This window comes from Euwallacea similis, chromosome 1, assembly GCF_039881205.1.
Source record: "Euwallacea similis isolate ESF13 chromosome 1, ESF131.1, whole genome shotgun sequence".
Lineage (NCBI taxonomy): Eukaryota > Metazoa > Arthropoda > Insecta > Coleoptera > Curculionidae > Euwallacea > Euwallacea similis.
In genome coordinates this window covers 2,380,574-2,403,972 of record NC_089609.1, presented here as the reverse complement: position 1 = coordinate 2,403,972, position 23,399 = coordinate 2,380,574, and the positions used below count along the sequence as shown (strand labels likewise).

Below are 23,399 nucleotides of genomic sequence, written 5' to 3'. Positions count from 1 at the left end.
GAATGTCAACAAATCGCAAACAACAATAAATAACAATTAATAGCCCATATATAGGTACGTACAAAAGCAACTAAAATTAAACTAATTGCGCCTCTGCTATAAAACAATTGGCTACCTGCAGGTCTAACCAATCAGCGGCTCGTGACGTGGCGGCGGTTTCTGTTCAGGCAGGGCGGTACCGGGGTTATCGTTTCTGCATTTTTATTTAGCATATGACATTTACATTTTCAATACATTTTTTACTAATTTTAAAGACAAAGGTTTGCACTTAGCAATTTTTAATGCGACCAATGATCATTATACCAACACACACCAAAAAGGGCATTTAATTTACTTTAGAAAACAACCAAGATTACAGTGGCAAAAATAAAGGGCAGTTCGGCAACATAACGTGCAACTTTTGTTTCTTTAGTTTCACAGCACGCTTGATACATCAAGGGTTACCGGACTTTAATGCGATTTTAATTTTGAAGCCTCCTGTGTTGACACCCAATTTCTGAAACTAGGTGGACATAGCTAAATTCTTGAATTTTTCGTTGTTCTTTTCTCAAATTAATGGTCAACTAACCTTTTGAAGTGTCACTGCCTACATTGGAGAAACATGAATGGAGCTGCAGTCATTATAAAAGAAATTGCGAATTCTAGAAACATTATGTTTTGTTTCTGACCGTGCGCTCATTATTTGCCCGTGTTGACCTCATTTGACTTTACACGTTCGTATAAACAAAGCGGATTAGGGCAGCGAATTTTGGAAAATTCCGCTGAAAATGTATGGAAAAAAGTAATTTTTGGGGAACAAAATTTGGAAAATTTGAAATGCTGCTGCTTCTAGAGAGTCTCTATTCAAATCAAAGTTTCAGAATTTAAATCAAAGTAGATTTCTCATAGGAGGCTTTCTTTTGTTAAATTTACATTAATCATAAAATCTTCCTTCATCAAAAAGAATTCCGCGAAATAAATTACTCAAGATATTTGAGTGAGAATTTCTGATCGACGATCAATAAGCCTAATTTACTACCTAGTAGACCTAAAAACGAGGTAGGTCGGGGGATTTAATAAACAAATTCTTAATAAAAGAAGCCACTTTTATGTGCTCAGTAATGCCAAGTCAAAAACGAATTTCTCTGCATTTATAAATCCACTGAATAGTACTCAGGAGGCCTCATGTTTAGGTCTTCTTGCATATACATATATTTCGGGGCAGAAAAACCACAATTTTAAATTCGTTTTAAATTTCTATGAACTATCAGAGTTTCGTACCCAGGTAGGGGCATCTGGACCCTAAGTATGATGAGGCATCAACATGGGCAAATACACAAAACGTTTTTAATCAAAATTATGAAAGACCGAGAGTCTGAGTCATCACACTCTCATTAAAAACCCCTTGCTGGCACGTAGAGTAGAACAAGGGGGCCCATGTGTGTCTGTGTACGCGCCATCTCTTCAATGACTAGAACTAAAATGAAAACCACCCTTTACACCCCTCGAGGTCGGTGCTTGTCACCCCGCCGTCTAATTATTTTTCAATTGCCGATTATTTTTGTTATTCAAATGCGTGAAAAGTTGACGCATTCTGTACAGTGTGTCTACTTAAGTTGGAATCATATGGGAAATTTTTTATTATTAATTTCCTACATGGTCTTAGACCTGAAATTAAATAATCAGACATCATATTTTTAGAGTTGCATACCAGCTTACTTAAAAATATGAATTTTGCTGAAAAAAATTTGATTATTGTTAGTTTCGATAATGCACATTTTGATTCTAACAAGACGGTACCTCATGCCACAGCTGTTCGAAAATACTTTCAAAATTTTTTCAACGGAAAAGTAATTCACACATTCAAATATGTTTTGTCCTGCTAGATCTTCTGACTTAATCTCTATGGATTATTTCTTATGGGGTTAGGGCAAAATAACGATTAAATGTTTTGAAAGAGAGGATGACTATGTCGAGGCATTAATGGGATAACTTAAAACTAAAATAATCCTACATAGTCACACAAATTATCAACTGTTTGTCTTTCTCTATTAGCAAAACAAATGATTGTTGTGCATTAATTACGTATTTAAATTGTGCGATTGTTATGAAACCATATTGAGAAACGTTTGAAAAGTTCTGTTGTTTTCAATAAATAAGAGCTAAATATGCATCGATGAAACTAACAATAATAAAATTTTCTTGAGGAAAATTTATACATTTAAGAAAGCTGGTATATGACTTATAAATTAGATGTTTGACTATTTTAGGTTCAAGGCCAAACAGAACTTTTTATGAAGAATAATTCTTTTTCGTAAAATTAGTAATAAAAATGTTTCCCATATGATTTAAATTTAAGTAGACACGCGATATAATATTCAATTGGCATGGAAAGTAAATAGGAAAAGGAGTATGTATCGAGTTTCCCATCTAGCCATAAGCTTTCAAAAAGCGAATAAGGAAGAAATAGAAGCTAAAACTCAGGACGTCAGATGCGTGGCATAATATATTGGTTCAATTCGAGTTATGGTTCGGTATTGTATTGACAAATCTATTGGACTCGGTATTTCCGGTCGGTTTAGGTCCTAATAGTGCATCTCCATGCCCAATTTGCAAAGGCTATTTAGGTAATAATGACTAAAATTATGCTAAATCATGGTAATAAACCTCTTAGCAATGAGAGTTTATGACTTTATTGTTTAAAAGTCTTGGAAGTTGTTCATTAAATGATACCTTATCGCTTAACGGAATTTTATGCCTTGTCCCAAACACGCAATTTTAAGAAAAAAAAAGCATCCATAAAATGCAAAGAAAAGGTTTAAAAGTGTGTCGGTAGGGCCTATTCATCTTGACTAAATTTGGGCCGAATTTTCAGGGGAATGATTGCTCTAACTGAAACAGCCATTAAACCTAGAACGGGACTTTACATCTGAAATCACTCCCCGTTATTTCAGAAATATTATTTGTAAATTACTTCCATTGACAACAAAGCCCCCACTGACACTTATCGATCTTAAGTGACTCTGTGTATGCCAGTTAATACAATACAAATTTTAGCTCCTTTGTGATATTATTATCCCGGCCCATTATGGGCATTATTTTAATATTGATTAGCTGTCACCCCGGCAGGATTGATTGATACCCCCAGTATATTATAATGTAGGGATGTAGTGCCTGATGTAGAGGAAGCAATTCACAAATTGTCTTGTTTGCACGACAGCTGGACCGGTACGCCCCATTGACGATGACATTGGGAAGTTTATTGTAAATTAAATTAGTTTTGAAATTTTTAACATTTTTCAGGAATTTCAGTCGGCGGTAATGCGAGATTATGAAATACGCGAAACAATGTCGAAAGTTAGAGTCCAGTCCAGGGTGTCTCAAATAAAAATCTCAATATGAGTATGTCGGCCACCATCGAAGTCGGTGGGAGGGGCAAAGCGGGATTTTTATGAGGGGGTTGCCCGTTTTAAATGAACAAAAATCATAACTTCCGAAGATATTCGGAAAAAAAACATAATATAACTTTTTTTTTTCTTATTTACTTCACTTAAATTCGTCCTATTCAGCCAAATTGAAAAAAGTTCGACGGCACTCCTCGCAAAACTGTAATTAGGACTTAAAGGAAGCTGATGACAAATCATCTCCAAGGTGATTTAAAACTAATCCAAATGTGACCGTCTCCTTTGCCACCCATATTTTTTTTTGTGTCCATAACATGTGCCGTTCCTTTTTATAAATGAATATGTCAACTACGCTTTGTAGCTTCATTACACCCACATGGGATGCCGGCTCCCCAGACCAAATTTATTTGGAAGTTCATGTAGGCTCAGTCAACTTTTCACACCATAAAATACACAAGAAATGTGCACTTGAACGATACACACCGCCTGAAATGAGCCGTGTGTGTTTTCTTTCCACACACTGTGTTTTAACAATGTGCATCCAACACATCTCGCTAAACATGTTAAAATATGTGCGGCAGTAATTTTTGCCACTTTCATATTTAATACAGAGGGTTTGGAAAAGATAGTACAAAACTTAATTAAAGAGGTGAATGTAGAGCTAAAAATCAGCGGTCCGGCGGAACAGCGTTACTGAAATATGGCCTTCCAAAGGGGTCCTATCATTTGGATATTTGTTAAAATTGCTTTTTTTTATTAAGATAATGGAATGAAACACTCACTGCAATGAAACTAGCCCCATAAAATATATCTGTTATGTGAAAATGCCAAAAAATGCTATTCTTCTGAGTCATATATTATTTAAAAAATAATTATTTCTGACTAAACAACGCAGAATTCGGAAAAAAAGTAGAAAAACTTTTCTTCAAAAAAGTCTAATTCATTAAAAAAAAATTATTTGCTTAATAATTCAAAGGATTAAAAAGTGGAGACTTGCTAAAAAAAGAGCCCTGCCTGTAATGCTGAAACAGATATTGACCGATTGTTCCTTGTTGAGACGTCCTGTACTTTAAGGTTAAAATGAAATTCTTTTAAGGTAAACGAAATCGATATTATTTCCAAGGTTTTTGCATGAGATCTAGGCACTTATAATCTATTGACCTTCAAGGAAGTCGAGCTCAAACAATAATGAACGCGCCGCGTTATCCACCACGTGGTAGTTGCTGATTGGTTCAAACTCGTGAATTTTTTTGCAGAGGGGCACTCAGTTTAATTTTCGTTGCTTTTGTACGTACCTATACAGGGTGTAAATGAAATAGGAAGACATATTTTAAGGAATGGTTTTACATTCGAAACTATGAAGAAAAGTTGGTATAAAGTTGGTCCGCAAGAGTCTCCTAAAGGGGCTACGGCCCTTCGAAAGTGGCCTCCAATAAATGCGGAATGGCGTGCGGAACCTGGGGAAGGAATTACATTTCTTCAACATATTCCTGCACCCTTTCACTTTTTCGACAATTTGACATCGGAATGTGATTTCTTGTATAAGTTTACATAGAAAAGGTGCTTTTGATGAATTGTCATGGGAAGAACCGTTTGACTTATGTCGCTTAGAAGGAAACGTTGCAAGATGAGAGACTGAAATTGGGTAGTGGAATTGTCTAGTAAAACAAAACTTTTTTTTGATAGAAGATATGAAACGCTAACAAAGCTTAAGAAATTAAGTTCAAAATCAATAAAAAATTTCACTACCCAATGGTGAGCCGATTAGAAAATTTAAGTGTACAAAGACTTGGTTTTATACTTAGATTTAATGGGCTAATCGGAAAAAATACGTGCAATTTAATTGAAGCTTCAGCTCATCGTTTCACGGTTTTTGGCGCAAAAAATCGGCTATCTCACAAAATAAATTTAAAAAATCCTATTCCCATTGCATGTATTCCAAATTTGTTAAGAGATCAAAGCGGATTTGCAGTATGCATTTATCTGACAAATTTTCAAGTTCCCTTCACAATTATGAATTTCCCTCTAATTTTATTTAATACAGGGTGTTTGGAAAAGTTGGTACCGTACTTAAGGAAATGAAAGTAGAGCTAAAAACGATAAAAAGTTCTTATAAACATTGGTCCGACGGAGCACTATTACTAAGGTATGGCCCTTCAAAGAAGTTCCCAGTTTCATTATAGTCAAAGTTTCATTATAGTGATTGTCACTTTCATTTTTTTTATAAGTATTTCATAATTATATTCACGGTTAGTACAAACGTGATGGTTCATGGTCATAGAAAATCGAATGCCATGCAAAGTCAAGTACAAAGGTCACAACTAAGAAACTAAAGAAACATGAGAATTTACACGATAGCTCATGAAAGTGACAATCATTTCAATAAAACTGTCACCGTAAAAAATACCTACTATGGGAAAATGTTTAAAAAAATGTTACTGTAATGAACCATACATTATTTAAAAAATAAATATTTCTGACTAAACTACGCAGAATTCGCAAAAAAGTAGAAACATTTTTTCTTCAAAAAAGTCTAATTCATTAAAAAATAATATTATTTGCTTGATAATTCAAAGAAATGAAAAAATTTGAAAATTTCTGTTAAGGGTAGTTAGAAACCTACCCTTATTTATAATCGATTTTCATGAAAATTGTAACAGTTGAAGACCCTTATGATAAGATTATTACCTACAATTTTCAATCATTATCTTAATTAAAGAAAAAGTTATTTTAACAAATATCCAAATGATAGGGCCCCTTTGGAGGGCTATATCTCAGTAACGTTGTTTCATCGAACCAATGTTTATAGGAACTTTTTTTAACTATTTTTGGCTGTACATTCATCTCTTATGTTTTGTACCAACTTTTCCAAACACCCTGTATAATTAAACCTAACCGTTTAAATTAATGAAATTTACGCCTTTACACATAACATATAATTCATAACCATTCATTTGTACTCATCTAACTTACCGGGATCTGAACTCAAACAATCTAATTTCGCGGAACTAATATCTAATTAAGGAAATTGGGGGTTTTCTTCGGTAACGACCTCGGCAAATGAAAATAGGAACTGCACGAAATCTAATTTCAAGGAAATACTTATTTGGCGTTAACAAAAGTTTCTTTATAAAATAGGAATAGGGTAAAGTTTGGATGAAAAGAGACCGTTAGGGCATGAGGTGGTCTCAGCAGGTGTGGAATTCTTAATATGGCAGCAGGATTGTGCTGCTTTACTTGGGAAATGGAAAACGTACCATTTTTGGTAAATGCGTTTTGCGAGGCGAGTTTGGTCTATTTAGGAGGATAATTTTATTGGGTTCGCTAGACATTTTAGAAAATCAATGCAGTAGGAAATTTCAAACTTCACACACAATTAGGAGTGCAGTCGATATTTTAGGTAAACCTGAATGGAGGAGTAAAGAAGAAAACGGGTATAACATTTTCGGATATTACGCCTCCAAAGAGGTTTAAACGTCTCCACTGTGTCCCCATGATGTATGTAGTGTTTCATGCACAAAATCTGTGACAGAAACGAATCGATGCGATGTGTCTACATCAATCAATCTGTTGGATAGGCCTTAGGCGAACAAATGATGATTTGGTTTCTAACATGTGGAAAACATGAAATCTTTACTTAATAAATGTGAAATGGATTTGTCAAGTACTTGCAGATTACAGGATTTATCCATGCGAGAAGATCCTTTGGGAATCACCATCTGCCAGCGGTGCAAGATTATCAGCTTGGCATGAGGTGTATATAGTATTTTGATGAAATTGAAACATGAAATGTAACCCGCCAACAATCCTTGCAAAAGTTTTTTTTTGGGAAAATGAAATGTATAGGGCGTTTCAATAACTTCTCTTTCAAAGGTTATTTTTCCCAATTAATCTTTCTAATTGGTCGCTAACGAAGATTTTGGTTAAATAATGCGGAATGTTGAGTCTTATACAATTTCCAAATATAGAATAATACCTCCTAAAAGAGGTACCTGGAAAAAGTTGTAAATTGGCCGATATGCAGTGGGTCAGGTACCTGTTATAACCCATGTATAATTGTGTTGTTTGGTCTGACAGCAAACGCCCTTTCACATTGTGTTTTGTGGACTCCACAACAGGGTTTATTCTACAAAAAGTCATCAGATACGGTTGATGCTGGTCTTAGCTGAATGAAAATACGGCCAACCTTCCAAAGCTCCTCCCATACCATATTTAACCTTATAAATGACTTATACATAGCTTGGCAATACGGCTGTAAGGGCTTACAGCCTTACTCTTAACTTTTGTTATGTATTTTTTCCGTTATCTTTAAAAAAATGAATTGAATTAAAGACTTTTGGTGTCAACGAGTTAGCATTACGTTTTTAAAGAAAAACTCTGAATATAAAACGGCTAATTTTTGACTAGAGATTTCTGCATAAAAATTGTTCACCGTAATGTGCTCTATAACCTCCTTAAGTTTCACGGAACCGTTTTGAAGTGCCCTGCATATTCGTATCAAAATAAGTGAAATGATAAAATAGCAATAGAAGACATCCAAGTTGCTCAATTTTACGAAATTCCTTAGTTCAGTTGACCCTTTATTAAAAATATTTCGTTCAATCTATGTCTGAAATACTTCTTTCAATGCATATATATAATTTATGGTCTACTAACGTTAAATCCGGAAAACTGTCTGGCCATGTGATGAACTTCATATTTTTTTTTCCAGGACGGAATTTAAGGGACAGAATACGAATTATAATTTATGAATAAACATTTAACTTTGAACAATTTCCATTAGCATTCTTCACATGACTTCATATTCCCAGCTAGTCGCCTAACTTTTTAGCTTCGTTTTCCTGTGTCGTTGCTGCGCCACTTTCTCCAAAATCAAATTTTGCCGCTTTCTTTGCCTGAGGCCCACCGAGATGCTGTTGTTCCAAAGTAAATTGTAAATTTGCAAACATACTTAGAGGTAACTTGAGGCAATACGAACAAGACGGTATTAATTTGTTTTCTCACGACCGAGTTCCTAAATTGGGAGAAGTTGCGATTTTAGGGGTGATTAAACCGCTGCTTGGAACCCAGGAAGAAATAAAGTGGGACTTAGAGGATTAAGGAAATAGGGTGACATTCGCCCTAAGGACCACTTTGCTCCCTACCTTGATGCACTATGGTTTGTTTAAGTTTTAACTGTGCTATAAAAACATGCGAGTTGTAATTTATTAAGTTATGCGATTACGTTAAGAAAATCATTTATATTTGGGAAAATCACATGAAGTTTGTCTGATTGTTTGGTAAACTCTCAACATGGCACTAACCACATGATGGCCAAAGCAAAAGACAAATAGTAAAACTCAGGGTCTTACTTGTATAGTTAAATGTAGAATTTATTTACCAAATGGTCCTCTAAGTTCGAGAAAGTTATAAATCCGGCTTGTGCGGTTTTGTAACATTTGCTAGGGACATTTAGCTAATAATGTTAGGGAATATTAATTTGAGGTTAGGTACCCGACGCTCATGCCCCCGAAGTTTGTGTACTTACTTCTGTCCTCGAGGAAATTAATGTATTTCCCTTTGGCCTTTCGGTAATATGCTTACCTATGAAGTTAGCGTTTGCTTAGATATAAGTTCCTTATTCAGCAGGGACAAGTATTATCTTTTGTTTAAAGTTTTAATTACGAATTACACACACCGGAGCATTTTCGCGATTTCTTGTTCAAGAATGTTACTATCGCCGTTATAGAAAATGTGTTTTGTAATATCGCTCCCCATCCTGCCAAAGAAGATTTCTCAAATTTACATCAAAAGCTTTTATGGATTTTTAAACGAAAAAAAAAGATTTCTTTCTTTTTATTCGGGCAGCTCAAGGTCGTCTTCTTCATCCCAAAAAGACTTGATATTTCCTCCCGTGACTTCTTTGATATGATTTAACACCCCTTGCACGTTAGGTGGAGTCCGGCCAAACTCATCTCTTATGCATTTCAAATAGCTGATCAACCATTTGTATTGCGTATCGGTTATTCCGTCGTAACCTCTGGATAGGAGCATAATAATGCTTATAGCCATAGCTAACATTTCTACTGAATCTTGGAAGAGATCGGACAGATTCAGTTGCTTCTTATCTTCTGAGAACTCGTTGAATTCTACTGACCAAGGTGTGGCAGCAATGGCTTGTTTCACTTTGTAATCTCTGGGGAGGACGTCTTCATCCAATTCTAAAAGGTCCTTATATTTGGTAGAAATAGCCAAGTTATTCTTTAATTGGTGTTCTTCTTTATCTGGAGGTTTCGAATCAGCTGTTTTAGCCAACTTGAAACCGGATCTGCTAGTTTTTGAGGCACTACTCGAGATTTCTTTCTCAGCTCTAAGAGCAGTTTCCTGAACTTTACTTGGTTTAGGAGGGATACCAATTTTCAGTACTCCACCAGACCGAGGAATTGCAGTATATATTTCGGGGTTGGTCTGAGTAATGAAATATGATGGAGGGGTACCTTTAGCTGACATCTCGGGGTGTTTGAATGGTTAATTTGGAAGCAAAATCGCAGAGAAATAACTGCAAATTTTTGAAGTTTAAATGAAAGTGTCACATAACGACAGACGGATGTGGTTGTTAAAAATCTGGTTAACTGACGGTTAACTTCTAAACTGTGTACAAGAAAATTCTAGCAAATGCACTGATGAGTGTAAAATGTTTGACGCCATTGCATTCTACGTCAAACTGCTAAATTTGCAGAGGAGAGCAAATAAGCAACTACGAGTTCATTTTTGTTACATTTGACAACGTTGGCTGCATTAAGGTGTAAGGCGCCTGTCTTGCAGCAACTTAATAACTACAAGCAATGTTGCCAATATTGCCTGAAGTCATAGTATTGGTAGACTTCATCATGACATACTATTCTAATTAAATGTATAATAATAAAAAATTAAAAATTCTTGATCCAAATTGTGTTGGTGCAAATTTTATTTACTGCATGGATGCCCCAATTAAGTTCTGTTTGTTAATTGCATTAATTAACCATGGCATGCAATTGTGTACAATTTTTTTTATGGACCTCTTGATCAGCAATTCTTGGATGAACGTCCTTAAAACACATCAATTCATTTTTTATGGTTACACTTGGTTTTGACCTTCATCAGAAGATCTCAGTTTTCTCAAACCGGATAGTTATTCGAAAACTCGACAAATATAAAAGCGTGTAAAATTGAATTTGTTCTGACACTGGTAGATCTTAAATGGAATTAAATTAGGGGAAAATAATAAAATTCTACGAATTCTACGGATTGATCCTTAAGCCATCCCTGTCTTCGCTACGACTCATTTCAACCTTCCGACAATAAAAAAAAGTTTTGTGTATATACACCATAAATCGTAAACTATTCAAGTTACTAGGGAACAATAAATTATCTATTCAGTGTGGAAGATTGGAAAGAATGCGCCATTGGGCTTAGCTTACCTGGTATTGGTTTGCCAATGATTCAGTCTGACTCGAAAAGCCGGTGAATCTATATCTGCCATTATTGTACCATAATATAAACTAATAAAATATTATTTTTTCTAGGAAAATGCAATAAAGGTTAAAAACTACTATTTAATGAGTTGGTAATATTTTGCAACTCGTAAGGTCCGTATTAAGGCAATAATAACAGTCTCAACATCAGTCAAGTTCTGCTTACGGCTACTGAAAATGCCGCATCTTACAGTAGCTGCTGGGGTTACATTTTCTGTAGCTCCAGATTCTGCAGTTTTGAAATTCAGATTAAAGGAACTAAACAAACCTAAACTTGTCGTCCGACAATATACAATAAAGCCCAGGGAAACGACAATTAAATCGGGCATTTCCCTTTCCTTCCTGTCGTTGGATGATAATAATTGATAATCCCTCACATTTTGATTCCGGACAATCGGCGCCCGTTTACTCAATGGAAATATGGTTAATGGTAAAATCTATGGAAAACCCGGCAAAGCGGGAAGTTTAAGGCATTGTTTTCGGGCTTCCGGTGTACTTAACTCGATTTTGAAAGGCACGGAAGGGCTGTTTGGGCTACTGGCAAATTTCCTGAAAAGGAGAGTGGTGTGTGGAGAAAATCGATAGCCGGCTTTTGTTGTCACTCTTATCAGGAGGACGCAAATTTACTGAATATTAATTCGGATTATTATTCGAATGGACTGAATTTATTGTTCATAGTTGTGCTCAGTTATGAGGCACAATACGGCGCTCTGGGTGTATTTGGCGGTTCCGCATCACATTCGGGAGCTAATTAGGTCTCAATTCAAAGGAGGCTTTTGCTTTTTACGATAGCCCCATTTTATGGCAAAACTCGTGGCAGTTCTCATACTAAACTATCCCCGAAATCCACCTCCAAATGTACCTTTTCTATTGCCGCTGCAAAAATAGATCACCACGAACAAGGGTTACAAAAAGGGTCCTTAATTGCATCGCTATTTTTCACCCTGCTTAGTAGATGAGTTGTTTCGAAGTGGATTAGCCTAAGTTCTTAATTGACATCATTTGCGGCTACGTATTCGTATAGCGTGAAGAGTGACGTTGATGGACCTAAGGGCACATACGCACTAAGAGGGTACCGTAGGGCGGTCAGTCCTTCCGATTGACCACATGCAATAAAAATGTATGTTAATTTACAGGGAAAATTTATTTCTGTTCCTAATAGAAATAATTCGCCGTATTTTTATTGTGTGTGGTCAATCGGAAGGACTGGCCGCCCCACGGGTACCTGTTTAATGCGTATATGCCCTTAGGATTTGTTGCGGTTATGGCTTTGCATTTTTGAGACATTTTTCGATATATCCATACATAATTTGTATAATACAATACTGAAACCTCTAACCAAACTAATTGACCTCATACTGCGAACCCCCCAAAAACTGATTGAAACCCGACACTAAAACTGAGTCCCCAATTTGGGTTCTCACCCTTTTTAATCTCCCTCCCCATCGTCTATTAATTACGCAAAATTCATTGCAGATAAAATTTCTAAATTGCCAACTGCGGACGTTTTTCCGTTTGTGATTCAGCGCTTCTAAGAGTTACAAAGAAGTTACACGTGACCGACACGTGCCCTCGGGACATGTTTGGTGAGCAAGTGTGTGTGCTCCCATGTTGTCAAGTTGATAGTGTTTTTTACTCATGTTGTCACAAGCAGCAGTTTTCATTGTTGTACGTTATCTAACTTATTCCGAGCTACCCCCTTTCGCTACACCAAGAACCTTATCAGAACTTGCACAGTTACATCGATGTCTTAACTGCGATTTGAAGCATCAACTTGTCCCATAAAAGCCATCCTAAGACAACAACGTATAGTATAAAACTCGACAGTTCCATGGCTAAAGCCGACATGTGGCCAACATAAAGGGCAGTAATGCAGTTCTAGTTTGGAGCTTGTTCCTTATTTATGACCTCGACACGTGGACCAGATTCCATTTTATGTCCAAGGGGTGGAATTATCTATGCTAATACGTGATATCTACGAAGTAAGTAGTGTGGTAAAGTCAAATAAAAGTGCGGATTTTGTGGTTGCAATGAAGGTCTTTGATAATCCTTTGATTTCCATTTAAATTAGAGTGGTCCAATCTTGGGACTCTCAGTGCATAGTTCTCTAAATAAGCGTGGTGAAATCTCCCAACAGTTCATTAGAAAGTTGGAAAATCTTCGAAGTAAACATAGCCAATGTGGCGTTGGGTCGTTAATGTCCATGTATGTTGACTTGTCGCCGGCCTGTCTTGCAGTTGTAGTTTATTGTAATATTGGCTACGTTTACGGCATTGATGGTTAATCCTATTGCACCTACATAAGTTTTTCTTAAGAATAATTTAGATGTAAGTTGTTGAATATCACACACTCACATTCTAATCTTCTTTTTTTGGGGTCTATTATGTGCAGTTTGTGGAGTTCTAAAGTAGTGAATTCATAATACTCACAACGGCGTAACTGAGTTTCTTTTGGGAAAATGTTATCATTGAGCTTAAATTTGCGACTTTATGATCAGCGAGGAAATACGTCAGTAGCCTTACTCGCGGGAATCAAGCTTTATGCCAAGGCATTGTTAAACCATAGAGGAAAACGCGGGTTTTTAAAATTAAATCTGTTGCCCTCCAAACCAACAATAAAGTATGTCCTCAGAGGAACTGTGACGCATCATGTATTATAACTTCCATTAAGACGGAGACGGCGCCTACATTTAGGTCAGTAGTAGAAATAAATTCTACTAACATTTGGGCCACTATTACATCTGAATCCGGTTCATTATTATGTCTGTGAGGGTTGGCGTGGGGTGGCCACCCCACGATTTATGTCACCCCACGCAAATTCTTTTCTCATTGATCCCTGGGACAATACTTTACGTCACAGATCGGGCCGATCTAGTCGAAATTCTGCAAATCACTGATGCAATCATTATCGATTCAGCGACCTTGATGATGTGAGGGGTTGGTTTGAGACAATGAACGTTATTCAGGCAGAATATGTTGAGGTTATTTTTGTATTTGCTGTAGGGTGCGAGATAATGACGAATTTAATAGTGAATGCTGTTTCCTATAAGGAACATATTCGCATTACAAATATCATTAAATTACATTAAATTATATTACATTATATTCATTCACTACCTTACATTACATTCATTATATTTTCCCTAAAATGTTTTGGAACAATTCTGAGGATTTTGCGGTGATTTTTAACATGCGAAATTCAAAAACCAACTAGGCTGGCCACAAGGTGACGTCGCTCTTTCTGATTTGCTGGCCCTTGCTAGCACATGTCTTCTAATTTTGCCAGCAATAGGCACTTAAACCATATATTTACATGGGAACTGTGTAAATATCTCGAAAATTTTTGACAATATTTTAGTGTATTTGCTACCTCATTATGTTTAAATGTATTTAAAAATAGTGTGATTTGTTTCAAGCGAACTACTCTACTGCTAATATACCGGGTGATTCAAGAAGGTGGTTCGCCCTTACAACTTTTTTGTTTCTATACTTAGAAAGTTAAAATTTGGAAGAAAGCTATATGAGAATAGAGTGAATTGATTGATATTAATGACGTTTATCTAGGACTTCCAGTTTAACCGGAAATTACTTTAATTTTCGATTTTTAAATGTAATCCCCTATGAATGTTTTATTTTTTGGAAACTAGAGGACATTTTTAATCTAAAAATATGTCATTTAAAAATTTTTGCGTGTGTTTTTTTCATGTTGAGCTACGCCATTGAGCTATAAGTATTAGGCACAATTTTAGGTCAGAATTATGGGGAAAAATACTAATTTGTCATTTTATTGAGTACTTTTTCTTTTATATGCAATTTAAATACCGAAAAACAGTGAAATGAAATAATGCAAATTCCAAAAGTTTGGATAAAGATGATCATCAGGATTCTCTCATTACAAATATGTCCACTGGTCCTCTATGAGATTTTGCTCCATTTCAGCCACTTTTAAAACTCCTAATTTTCATATAAAAATATCAAAGTTCCTCATATCAAATATTTTCCAAACGATATAAATATTTCAATAACTATTATTTCCTGTATTCACGAAGCCTCACATTAAGCATTAAACTTTGATATTATCGATTAAATATAAAATTAACTTTTAATATTCCCGCCTTGTAATTTTGAACAAACCGAAAATGCAATATGAAATATTGTTATACCGGCACAATTTGCTGAATATCTAATTATTATGAGGGAATTAAACAGGATAATAATTTTAATCAGGGGCTCCTGGAATATTTTCACATGTTACAATTACTATGGACTTCGTGCATGGAATATAGACAATATAAATATTTTAAATTGTTTTTCAGGCCTGGAAACCAATAATGGCATTGGTCCAGAAATTGATTTCCATGATTTACTTTTACAAATTGCCCTATTTGGCCAGATTGCTGTTTTTTTATATTTAAATTGAGTATGAAATTTGCATATACCGGTGTAACATATCATTATGGAGATATTTCAGGGGGCGATAGCTCTATGCAAAATGGTAAAAACATGCTAATGGACCTACGGTCAAAAACGCACAAGTTTCGACATACAGAGCAGCGCATATCGCTCCCTGAAATATCCCCATGATGATATTTTACACTCTGTAGAGTCAAGAAATGTACGTTTACCATGATCAGAAGGGTGGATCATCACTAACCTTTCACGGTGGTTAGATGCGGTTTATAATGAATTCTTAACAGCTAAATTTAAAGAAACCAACAGGAAATTGATAGATAGAGTTAATTAAAATGAAGAAGAAGATGACTAAAGGCGTTTACTTTTAATAGTATTTTCTTCACACTGATTTCTTTTTACAGGAATATGAAACATCAGGTCGACACCCATGTAATTGCTTTATTAAGATCGTTGTAGGTGGTCTCCGAATAAGACAAAATATCTATCTTGGAATAGAGATGAGGAAATAGTACTATCCTTCCTAGAAATCGACAATGTGGTTGATTGCACTAGATCAGAAATGAAATTTTAGAAGGGCCGAACTTGGTTTTAATGTAATCGGTGTAAAAGCAAGAATTTTTCAAGAAATTATGAATATTGGAAATGATTGCAGTGCGGTAAAGCTCATAAAGATGAAGCCTGAAGGGCAAAATAAGGCTGAAAAAATCATCAAACTACTCAATATATGCCCAAATGATTCTGCCAAAGGAAAAAAATGATTTAATTGGGATGAAATTTCAAATTACCACGAATGTTTTAAATTTTCTACATTGATTGATTGGTGAGGGCCGTGAACATGTGTGGCCATCACGAGGTCCCGATTTGAGCCTTGTAGATTTCGTTTTTTGATGCTTTCTGAAGAAAAAATGGGACTGAATCGCTCGCTTTTTAACCGTTTAGCATCCAATAGTCATTTGTGCGATTGTTTCTGGGACATCCTGTAGACGCAGACTTGATGAAACTTTTCACGTCATATCGGCTTTTAAGCAATCCCCAAAGCTAGCTACAAAGCTCTTCGCTACACAACTTTCGAAGTTTTTAATGAAAATGCCGACGTGTACCCCCTAAATTCAGCCATTAAAAGCGACTATGTCAAAGAAACCATCATGGTAAATGATAAATGCGAAATAGGAATCCTCTTTTTAAACACCGAAATGCTGTCACCGTTACGGTAGTTTCGAGCATAGCGATATCCTGCACCTCGCTCCACCAATGCTGCTTTATATGGAAATTGAGTCGCTTTCATCTGGGGGTTTATTGTTTCGTCTGCATTAATTTGGGGGGGGTCTTTATTTGGTTAGTGTAGTTAAATTTTGCCGTTTGTAGGCCCTGGGAGAGGATCCACTTGACTTCTTTCTTTGTCGTTTTGTTTCCAGTATTTAAATGTTTAGCCAGGACAAAGGAGGAAAATGCTTTTGGTACAGAACTCATGGATAATAAAGAAAAAAGTGTCTGGATATTGAGCTCTTTTGCAAGGAAAATTACGTGGTTTTGATGGTTTCAGTAATTGAGGAATCATCGCTTTGAACTTATTTGGTCTCAAATGAATTTGGGAATTATGAGTGGACAAGCCGGTTCATTTGTGTATAGAAGGTTATTTGGCTCGAGGGCTCTAATTGTTCTCTGTTTATATACTGTTTTTAATCCTCACGGTTTTAGCAAATATTGCAGCTTCTCTAGAACTCAAAGAAACTATAATCCTTTACGAAAAAAGAAATATTAAATGAATTACACTGCAAATTCCTTTTTGAGATTCTTAATTAAACTTTCAATCCTCCCATACTTTTATTTCATCAGATGATCAACCTACTAATAGCAAGAAATGAAATAAAATTAGGCAAATCGTGGAGAAACGGGAAAACTCCAAACTCCTTCAAGCGAATTTCAGTCGCCTTTAAATAACATCTCTACACAAAACCTTGTTTTTCTCACATTCAATTAAGAAAATCCTGAAAACAGCGACAAATCATCAATTAAAAGTGAAAGAAGGTCCGTCCAGAAGTTCCCGAACAAAAAAAATTCAATTAGCGCCATTGAAAACAAGAAACAAACAGGGTGGAAATCAAAGAAACCGAAAATCCTTTCGGCGTTATCTTGGAAACGTGACGACCATAAATTACCCTTTTCGGGGCCCCAAGGAGGCTCAAATTCGGGACATGAGCCGCCTTTCAAAGGGCTTTTCTTAATATTTTAACGTTCAGGAAATTGAAGAATGGCACTGCACAGTTACATTTAAGCCCGTTTTCCAGGAAAAACTTCGACGAATTTACGTGTTCCGCGTTCATTAAAAAGTTAATGACCGTATCTATCCTTGGCGAGTTGTTTGATTTCGCATCTGGGATGTATATTCAGGGTGCTAATCCCTCTTCCGGTCAAGGGGGGTGATTTATGCAGGCGCAGGCTAAAAGAGTTATGAGAGAGGGTGTTGTAATCTGCTGCCGGAAATGAACTACATACGGATTTGTGTTTCGCAACTGAAAATGGGGATTAAACAGGTTAGAATATGAAGACGTTGAAAGGCAAAATGGCTTATGGGGATGCTTCATAAACCGAGGGTTTTCATACGAGCAAAATCAAAACCTTCAAGGGCGAAATTAACAAAAGTCTCACCTCTAATTGGAAAGCGTCACGAAGGTGACAAACGAAAAGGGATGGCCCTTCTATCCTACGTGCTCGCTACTTGACACCGTTATGTCGGTTTCATTTGGAAAACTACCCCCGAAGGGTTGATGTAATTCATTATGCCGTGCGTTGCCTGCGGTTAAGAGTTTTGAATCGGATCATAGCTAGTTTTCTCATTTGTTAGTGTTTGCCGTAAGTTCGGACGTGTTTGAAATATGACCGTGGTCGGATGGTAATTTATAGACGTACTGTATGTATCCGTGTTATCAGACAGGGATATAGGAATATTAATATGACGGACTCGGACGTTTCTGATGTAATAAATACCCGTGGGAGACAGAATCAGGTGAGATCCTGCAAGGCGTGGTACTGAGATTTGAACTCGAGGAATCTGGAGAGGCCAAAGACTGACCTCCAAGGATACCGCATTAATCCTAATCTCTTAGCGATTATATACCGACATTTTATAGCACTTTCAGAATGAATGTCTCATAAGTTTATTTTATTATCATTTATTTCTTAGATGTTTAATTCTATTATTAGTTATTAGATACTTTTGTCATGACCCTCCTACCCATGAGCTAGGTAATATCCTGAAAACTACCCCCTGAATTCACTTTAATTTTCGACAATATTTGATCCTAAATAAGTGCGTCTCGTCCTCGTTGAGAATTCGGAATGAAACTCACGTCCACCGGTCCAGACCGTTTACGGCAACGAACGGCCGTTATTACACCCCCAGCAGACTAGGCAAGACCGCTCGCTTTCACCCCCCAGAGGGAAAGCTACTTTTTATCAAAATCTTCTTAGACTAACGAGGGTTGTACATTTCTTTCCTCGATTTCTTTCGCTTATTCTTATAGTGGGAATATCCTTGAGAACTGTAGGCGAGAAAGTAATAAATGATTTACGAGTTGTTGAAATTTAATTAAAGTTCCTTTCCTTGAATGGCTAAGTAGGGTTTTAAAAGCGGCAGTGCAGAAAGATATACTTACATGAGTTTCAGCTGCAAGAGGTCTGTTTTTGAATGTAGCTGATTAAAACGTCGCCCTCTCCTCTCCAAACCAAGAGGCAACTTTCAATTTCCAGCGATAACATCCCTCCGGTTTTTAATTAAATCTTCAAACCCTGCTTAATATGTGAATCCATCCCTGTTACGACCCTCACTAATTCCAGCTACACCTCCCATTATCTCAAAGTCCATAATTCAGCTGCGGCTACTTTGATTCCGGTCCGATCGGTTTAGTTACGTAGCGCTGACCGTTTCCTCCGGATGTTGGTCGGTTAAAAGCACTAAGGGCTTTCAGGGTAATAAAAGTAATCAGCCTTTGAATGAGCTGCTGATGTATCATTGAAATTGCAATAGACTTTGGACTCTGTAGATCTAAGATTTTTTTAATAATACTGCAGTCCCTGAAAGGGAAAAAGCCTCATTGGTTATTCTATTCCAGGCACACTGCCATTATTCTTTAATAGTACAATAGGATTTGCAAGCATTCATAGAATTTTTCACTCCGTAAATAAGTCTCAAGACGTCTTTTGTTAGGTTGCCAACGGAAGTAAGTCCTTCAATCTTGGCTGGGGTGAAGCAGAAAGTCGCAGTGCTAAATCAAGGGGTCGTATTGTGTAAAGAACAACCAGGTTTTTTCCTTATTATTGCTGTAAAAAATAGTATTAGTTCGTAATTTATTAATTATTGCCGGCTCTAATTAAGGGCGGCCAATAAGAGGTTTGCACCAGCGTTGCTATTACCATTTTATGGTGCTGCACTTAGGAATTAACCGATTTGGTTCAGGTCGGCGTTCGAGGTGACTTAACCTTCGAACAAGAACTCTCATAAAAAATAACAATTATAAAAACCCACAATACACAATGTCATTACGGAGCCCCTTCGATGATCAGGGACACGAGCGATTTAAGAGATTCCTCGCACCGATATTGTATTTTATCAAATCTAACGACGAAGATAAAATAAAGCATTGGGAGTCCTAATGAGGACCGCCATATATCTTGTTGGCATTCAGTCTTTTATATCAACAAGCAACCCCATATAGAGGGTGTCACTGGGCCAGTGGGCCGCGATAATGAGCCATTGATCCGTTTGATTTATAGGTCCATAAGGATTTATACACCGTGCATTCATTTGACACTTTTTGTAGTTAGTAATACAGTGCGAATGAGAGAGCGAAGGGTAGGAGATTTTTCTCGCCATTGACTTGGGAAGGGTAGTTTCGATCAAAGTTTAGAGATGTTGCACATTACAGCTGCGCAAAAAAGAATCGGTAAACGACCAAAGTCTGTATACAACAATATAAATTATGGAACAAACTGGAGAGAGAACCAATTTAAATTAGGAAAAAGGGAATCCAGTGTCCCGCTATCAATATCCATGGTGAAAAACGGGTGTTTTAAATCCAGAAAAAGCACCTAATTTAGGCTCGATTGTTCATCCAGTATTATTTTAAAGCATTTAAACCTAAAAATCTTCTTAAAAATACATAGACTAGAAGCCTGAAATAAATTTTCAGAAATTTGACTCGGCTAACGTGACGTTAACCGAGATCAGACTTCCAGGTCAAAAAATCCTGGCAGCAAAATAACCTATGGTGCAATAGCTCTCTCTCCTACTCTCACCACGGGGTTGTCAGGAAGTTACCCCTAAAGTCCAAACACGCGGCCTCACAATTATGGCCATTGAAAAACTACTCCCGCACGACCCTAATGAAAACCCTGTCGTGTGTGCAATTTCACCGAAAAATATTTACGACGATTCTGCATTTTTTATGTTTCGATTTCTATGGGGCCTCTAATAGAAAATAACGAGCCGTAGGTCCGGAGTGACGTTTTTGCCATTTAACAAGCCTTAAGGGGATAGATTAGCCAAAATGGTGTGGATACTAACGATAATGTCTGTATAAAGTAAGAAAAAAGCTGTTTTCGGACAGAATAGGATGTAATGGGAAATAATGCTCTGACTAGCTGTAAACTAAATTATGAACTTAAGGGAAAGAAAAGGTGGAAAATCAAATCCGGAAATTTTTAGAATTTCTCCTCTCAGTCCTTCTCTACTAGTAGGTGCGAATTCTGTAGCAAAGTGTACACGCACATCAATCACACTCATTGTTTAAATCTGATTCGAAGACATTATCTTAGTTAGGCTCATAAACAGGACCGGCCTTAGCGAATCTGGCGCTTCGGGTGAAAGTTTTAAACACCGCCTCCTTACCCCCAAGAAAAACCGCCGACGCGCCGCCCACCCTCATTTCCCCCATAAGGCCGCTACTACTCTTAAATGTTCTTTAATGAATGTGACAGAATTTAAAGGTAGTAATAATTTCTAACACGTCCAAAGACACTTTTGCACGTGTTGGGTAGGAACTTGGTTGGTGAATCGACGAAAAGGGTATTTGTGGTTCCTTTTTTTTAGCTGAAAGTGCATTTTCTTTTTTTTTCCCAACGAGTGCGAAAAGAACCCCCAATTATATTGTTAATTATAAAGCTACTCCCGCAACTCTAAAAATGCGGTAAAGTGCAGTTAATAGAAAAACCCTGTATGATATCGAAATCGCTTGCATATAGGGTGTCCCAAAAATAATGGGACAAACAGCAAGGGCAGATTCCTATTATCAAAATGTTAAGATCTAGCGCAATTGTTGTGTTCTAAAAGGTTTACCTATTAGTAGCGTCAAAACTTGACCGTTTTCGAGATATTTGCTAATTCAATGTCTCATGAATGTTCGTATGTGTGTATTCTTGAATAGAGCCGAGAGCTAGCGATACAATATATAATACAAAATTGGTCTTTAAATTATCTAGATATACTGGCTTATTTGTATTATACGAATTAGTAAAGTTGCTTTTGGGCAATTTTTTTCTAAATTCTAATTTATAGTCATAGCACACGTACCGTTATTACATTATGAACATATCAGCGTTATTAAAACGACAAATATCTCGAAAACGATCAAGTTTTTGACGCTACTAATAGGTGTACCTTTTTTAATCTAAAATATTAAACAGAACAATATTTTTTATTAATGGAACTACTGGTTTTGCACAGAAAAAGGTTAGAGCCCTTTTAACTAGCCAAGACGGTTTCAAGTGGCGTTTCCTGTTAGCTACAATAAAATCAATAGCACTAGCTTACTTCTCATCTCTGCAAACTCCCATATACTAAATTTCAGTATCGTAGGTTAAAAGACTGTGAAGATATGAAATAAAATAAAAAATAAAATTTAAACTTTAACACTCTGTATGTTTGTTGGTATTAACCTTCGGAATATAATTGCGATGGATCTTAATATTTTGATGGCAGGAATCTGCCGTTGATCTTTGTCCCGTTCCTTTTGGGACACCCTGTATGTTAAATTGATCTCTTAGGAAAGCAAATAGTGGAACAATCACTGGTGATTAAGTGCATTAATGTCCAGACAAATCTTGCCTGAAAATGATGCCAAAATATCACTGAGTTTGTAGAAAAGCTCTTTTCAATCGTTTACGCAAATTCACATTTATCTTCACGGACTTCATAGTCATAAGAAACTTCCACCTGCATTTAATCGTCTTCCCAACTGATGCTTCAAAGAATATAATGAACGATTTCCTAATCCTGCCTTGCAATCCCCTATGCTGGCCCGGACTTTTGAACCAAAACATATCCCCATTATTCGACTTCGGGGATTTTTCGGGATGTAAGTTTAGTGGTACACACTCAAGGGCTAAAATAGGTCTATTATGTCTTCACTTGAGAGGTTTTCATGCTATTATTGAAGGTATTTAAAAGGTCGGAGATTCGGTTAGACGTTCAACAGCTTTGTTATTGTTAAGTTGAGCTGTTTTGCTAGGAAGCCAATTTAGGGGCCCTTTGAAAATTCAAGAATTAAAACGTAATGGAGGGAAAGAGACATCTTTGTTTTGGTGAGTGGGTATTTAAGTTCACTGTTTCGTGACATAAAATCAACTTAAGACGATACTGGTAAGTCGTAATTTACATTATAAATTTGTGACTAATTATCGTGGGATTTGAGTGAATTTTATTTATCACACATTTTATTGTGGGGCAAACATCAGTAAATCAATTTTGGTTAATACTGTCCTGTCTCTCTTACCAATCCCGAGATATCCTTATCGGAGCTGCATATCGAATGATGGAGCAAGCACCAAATAAGAATGAGTAAATAAGGAAACAGTCATTGCCATGAGTTAGAATTTTCGGTTTGAGAACGTTTCCAATTTGCATGGAAACCTAGTAATTATTTCCTTGAACACAACTTCCACCACGCAGCTAAATTCCTTTTAAAGTTTCCCTGGAAATCATTTCCTGGTAAGTGTACCAGCAGTAACTTGGCCCTTAATGAAATAAGGAAACCTTTGTATACACGAATTTTTTCCCTTTTTCTCTAAAAAGTCCCCTTTACTTTATCCATTGTCTAAACGGAGCAGCACCTGAA

The 23,399-nt window shown here is 36.5% G+C and overlaps 2 protein-coding genes across 2 annotated transcripts in view; both read right to left on the bottom strand.

Moving 5' to 3' along the window:
* LOC136414661 (E3 ubiquitin-protein ligase sina-like) overlaps positions 1–23,399 on the bottom strand; it is a 65,848-nt gene that overhangs the window by 15,819 nt on the left and 26,630 nt on the right. The gene's annotated exons all lie outside the window — the stretch shown is intronic.
* On the bottom strand, positions 9,219–9,966 carry LOC136412947 (uncharacterized). Its single transcript, XM_066396221.1, has one exon. The coding sequence runs from the start codon at positions 9,870–9,872 to the stop codon at positions 9,219–9,221; it is 654 nt and encodes a 217-aa protein (XP_066252318.1). The 5' UTR covers positions 9,873–9,966.

Bases quoted from the DNA above. Each gene is read 5' to 3' on its own strand.
- LOC136412947 (XM_066396221.1), bottom strand. From the start codon at position 9,872: ATGTCAGCTAAAGGTACCCCTCCATCATATTTCATTACTCAGACCAAC.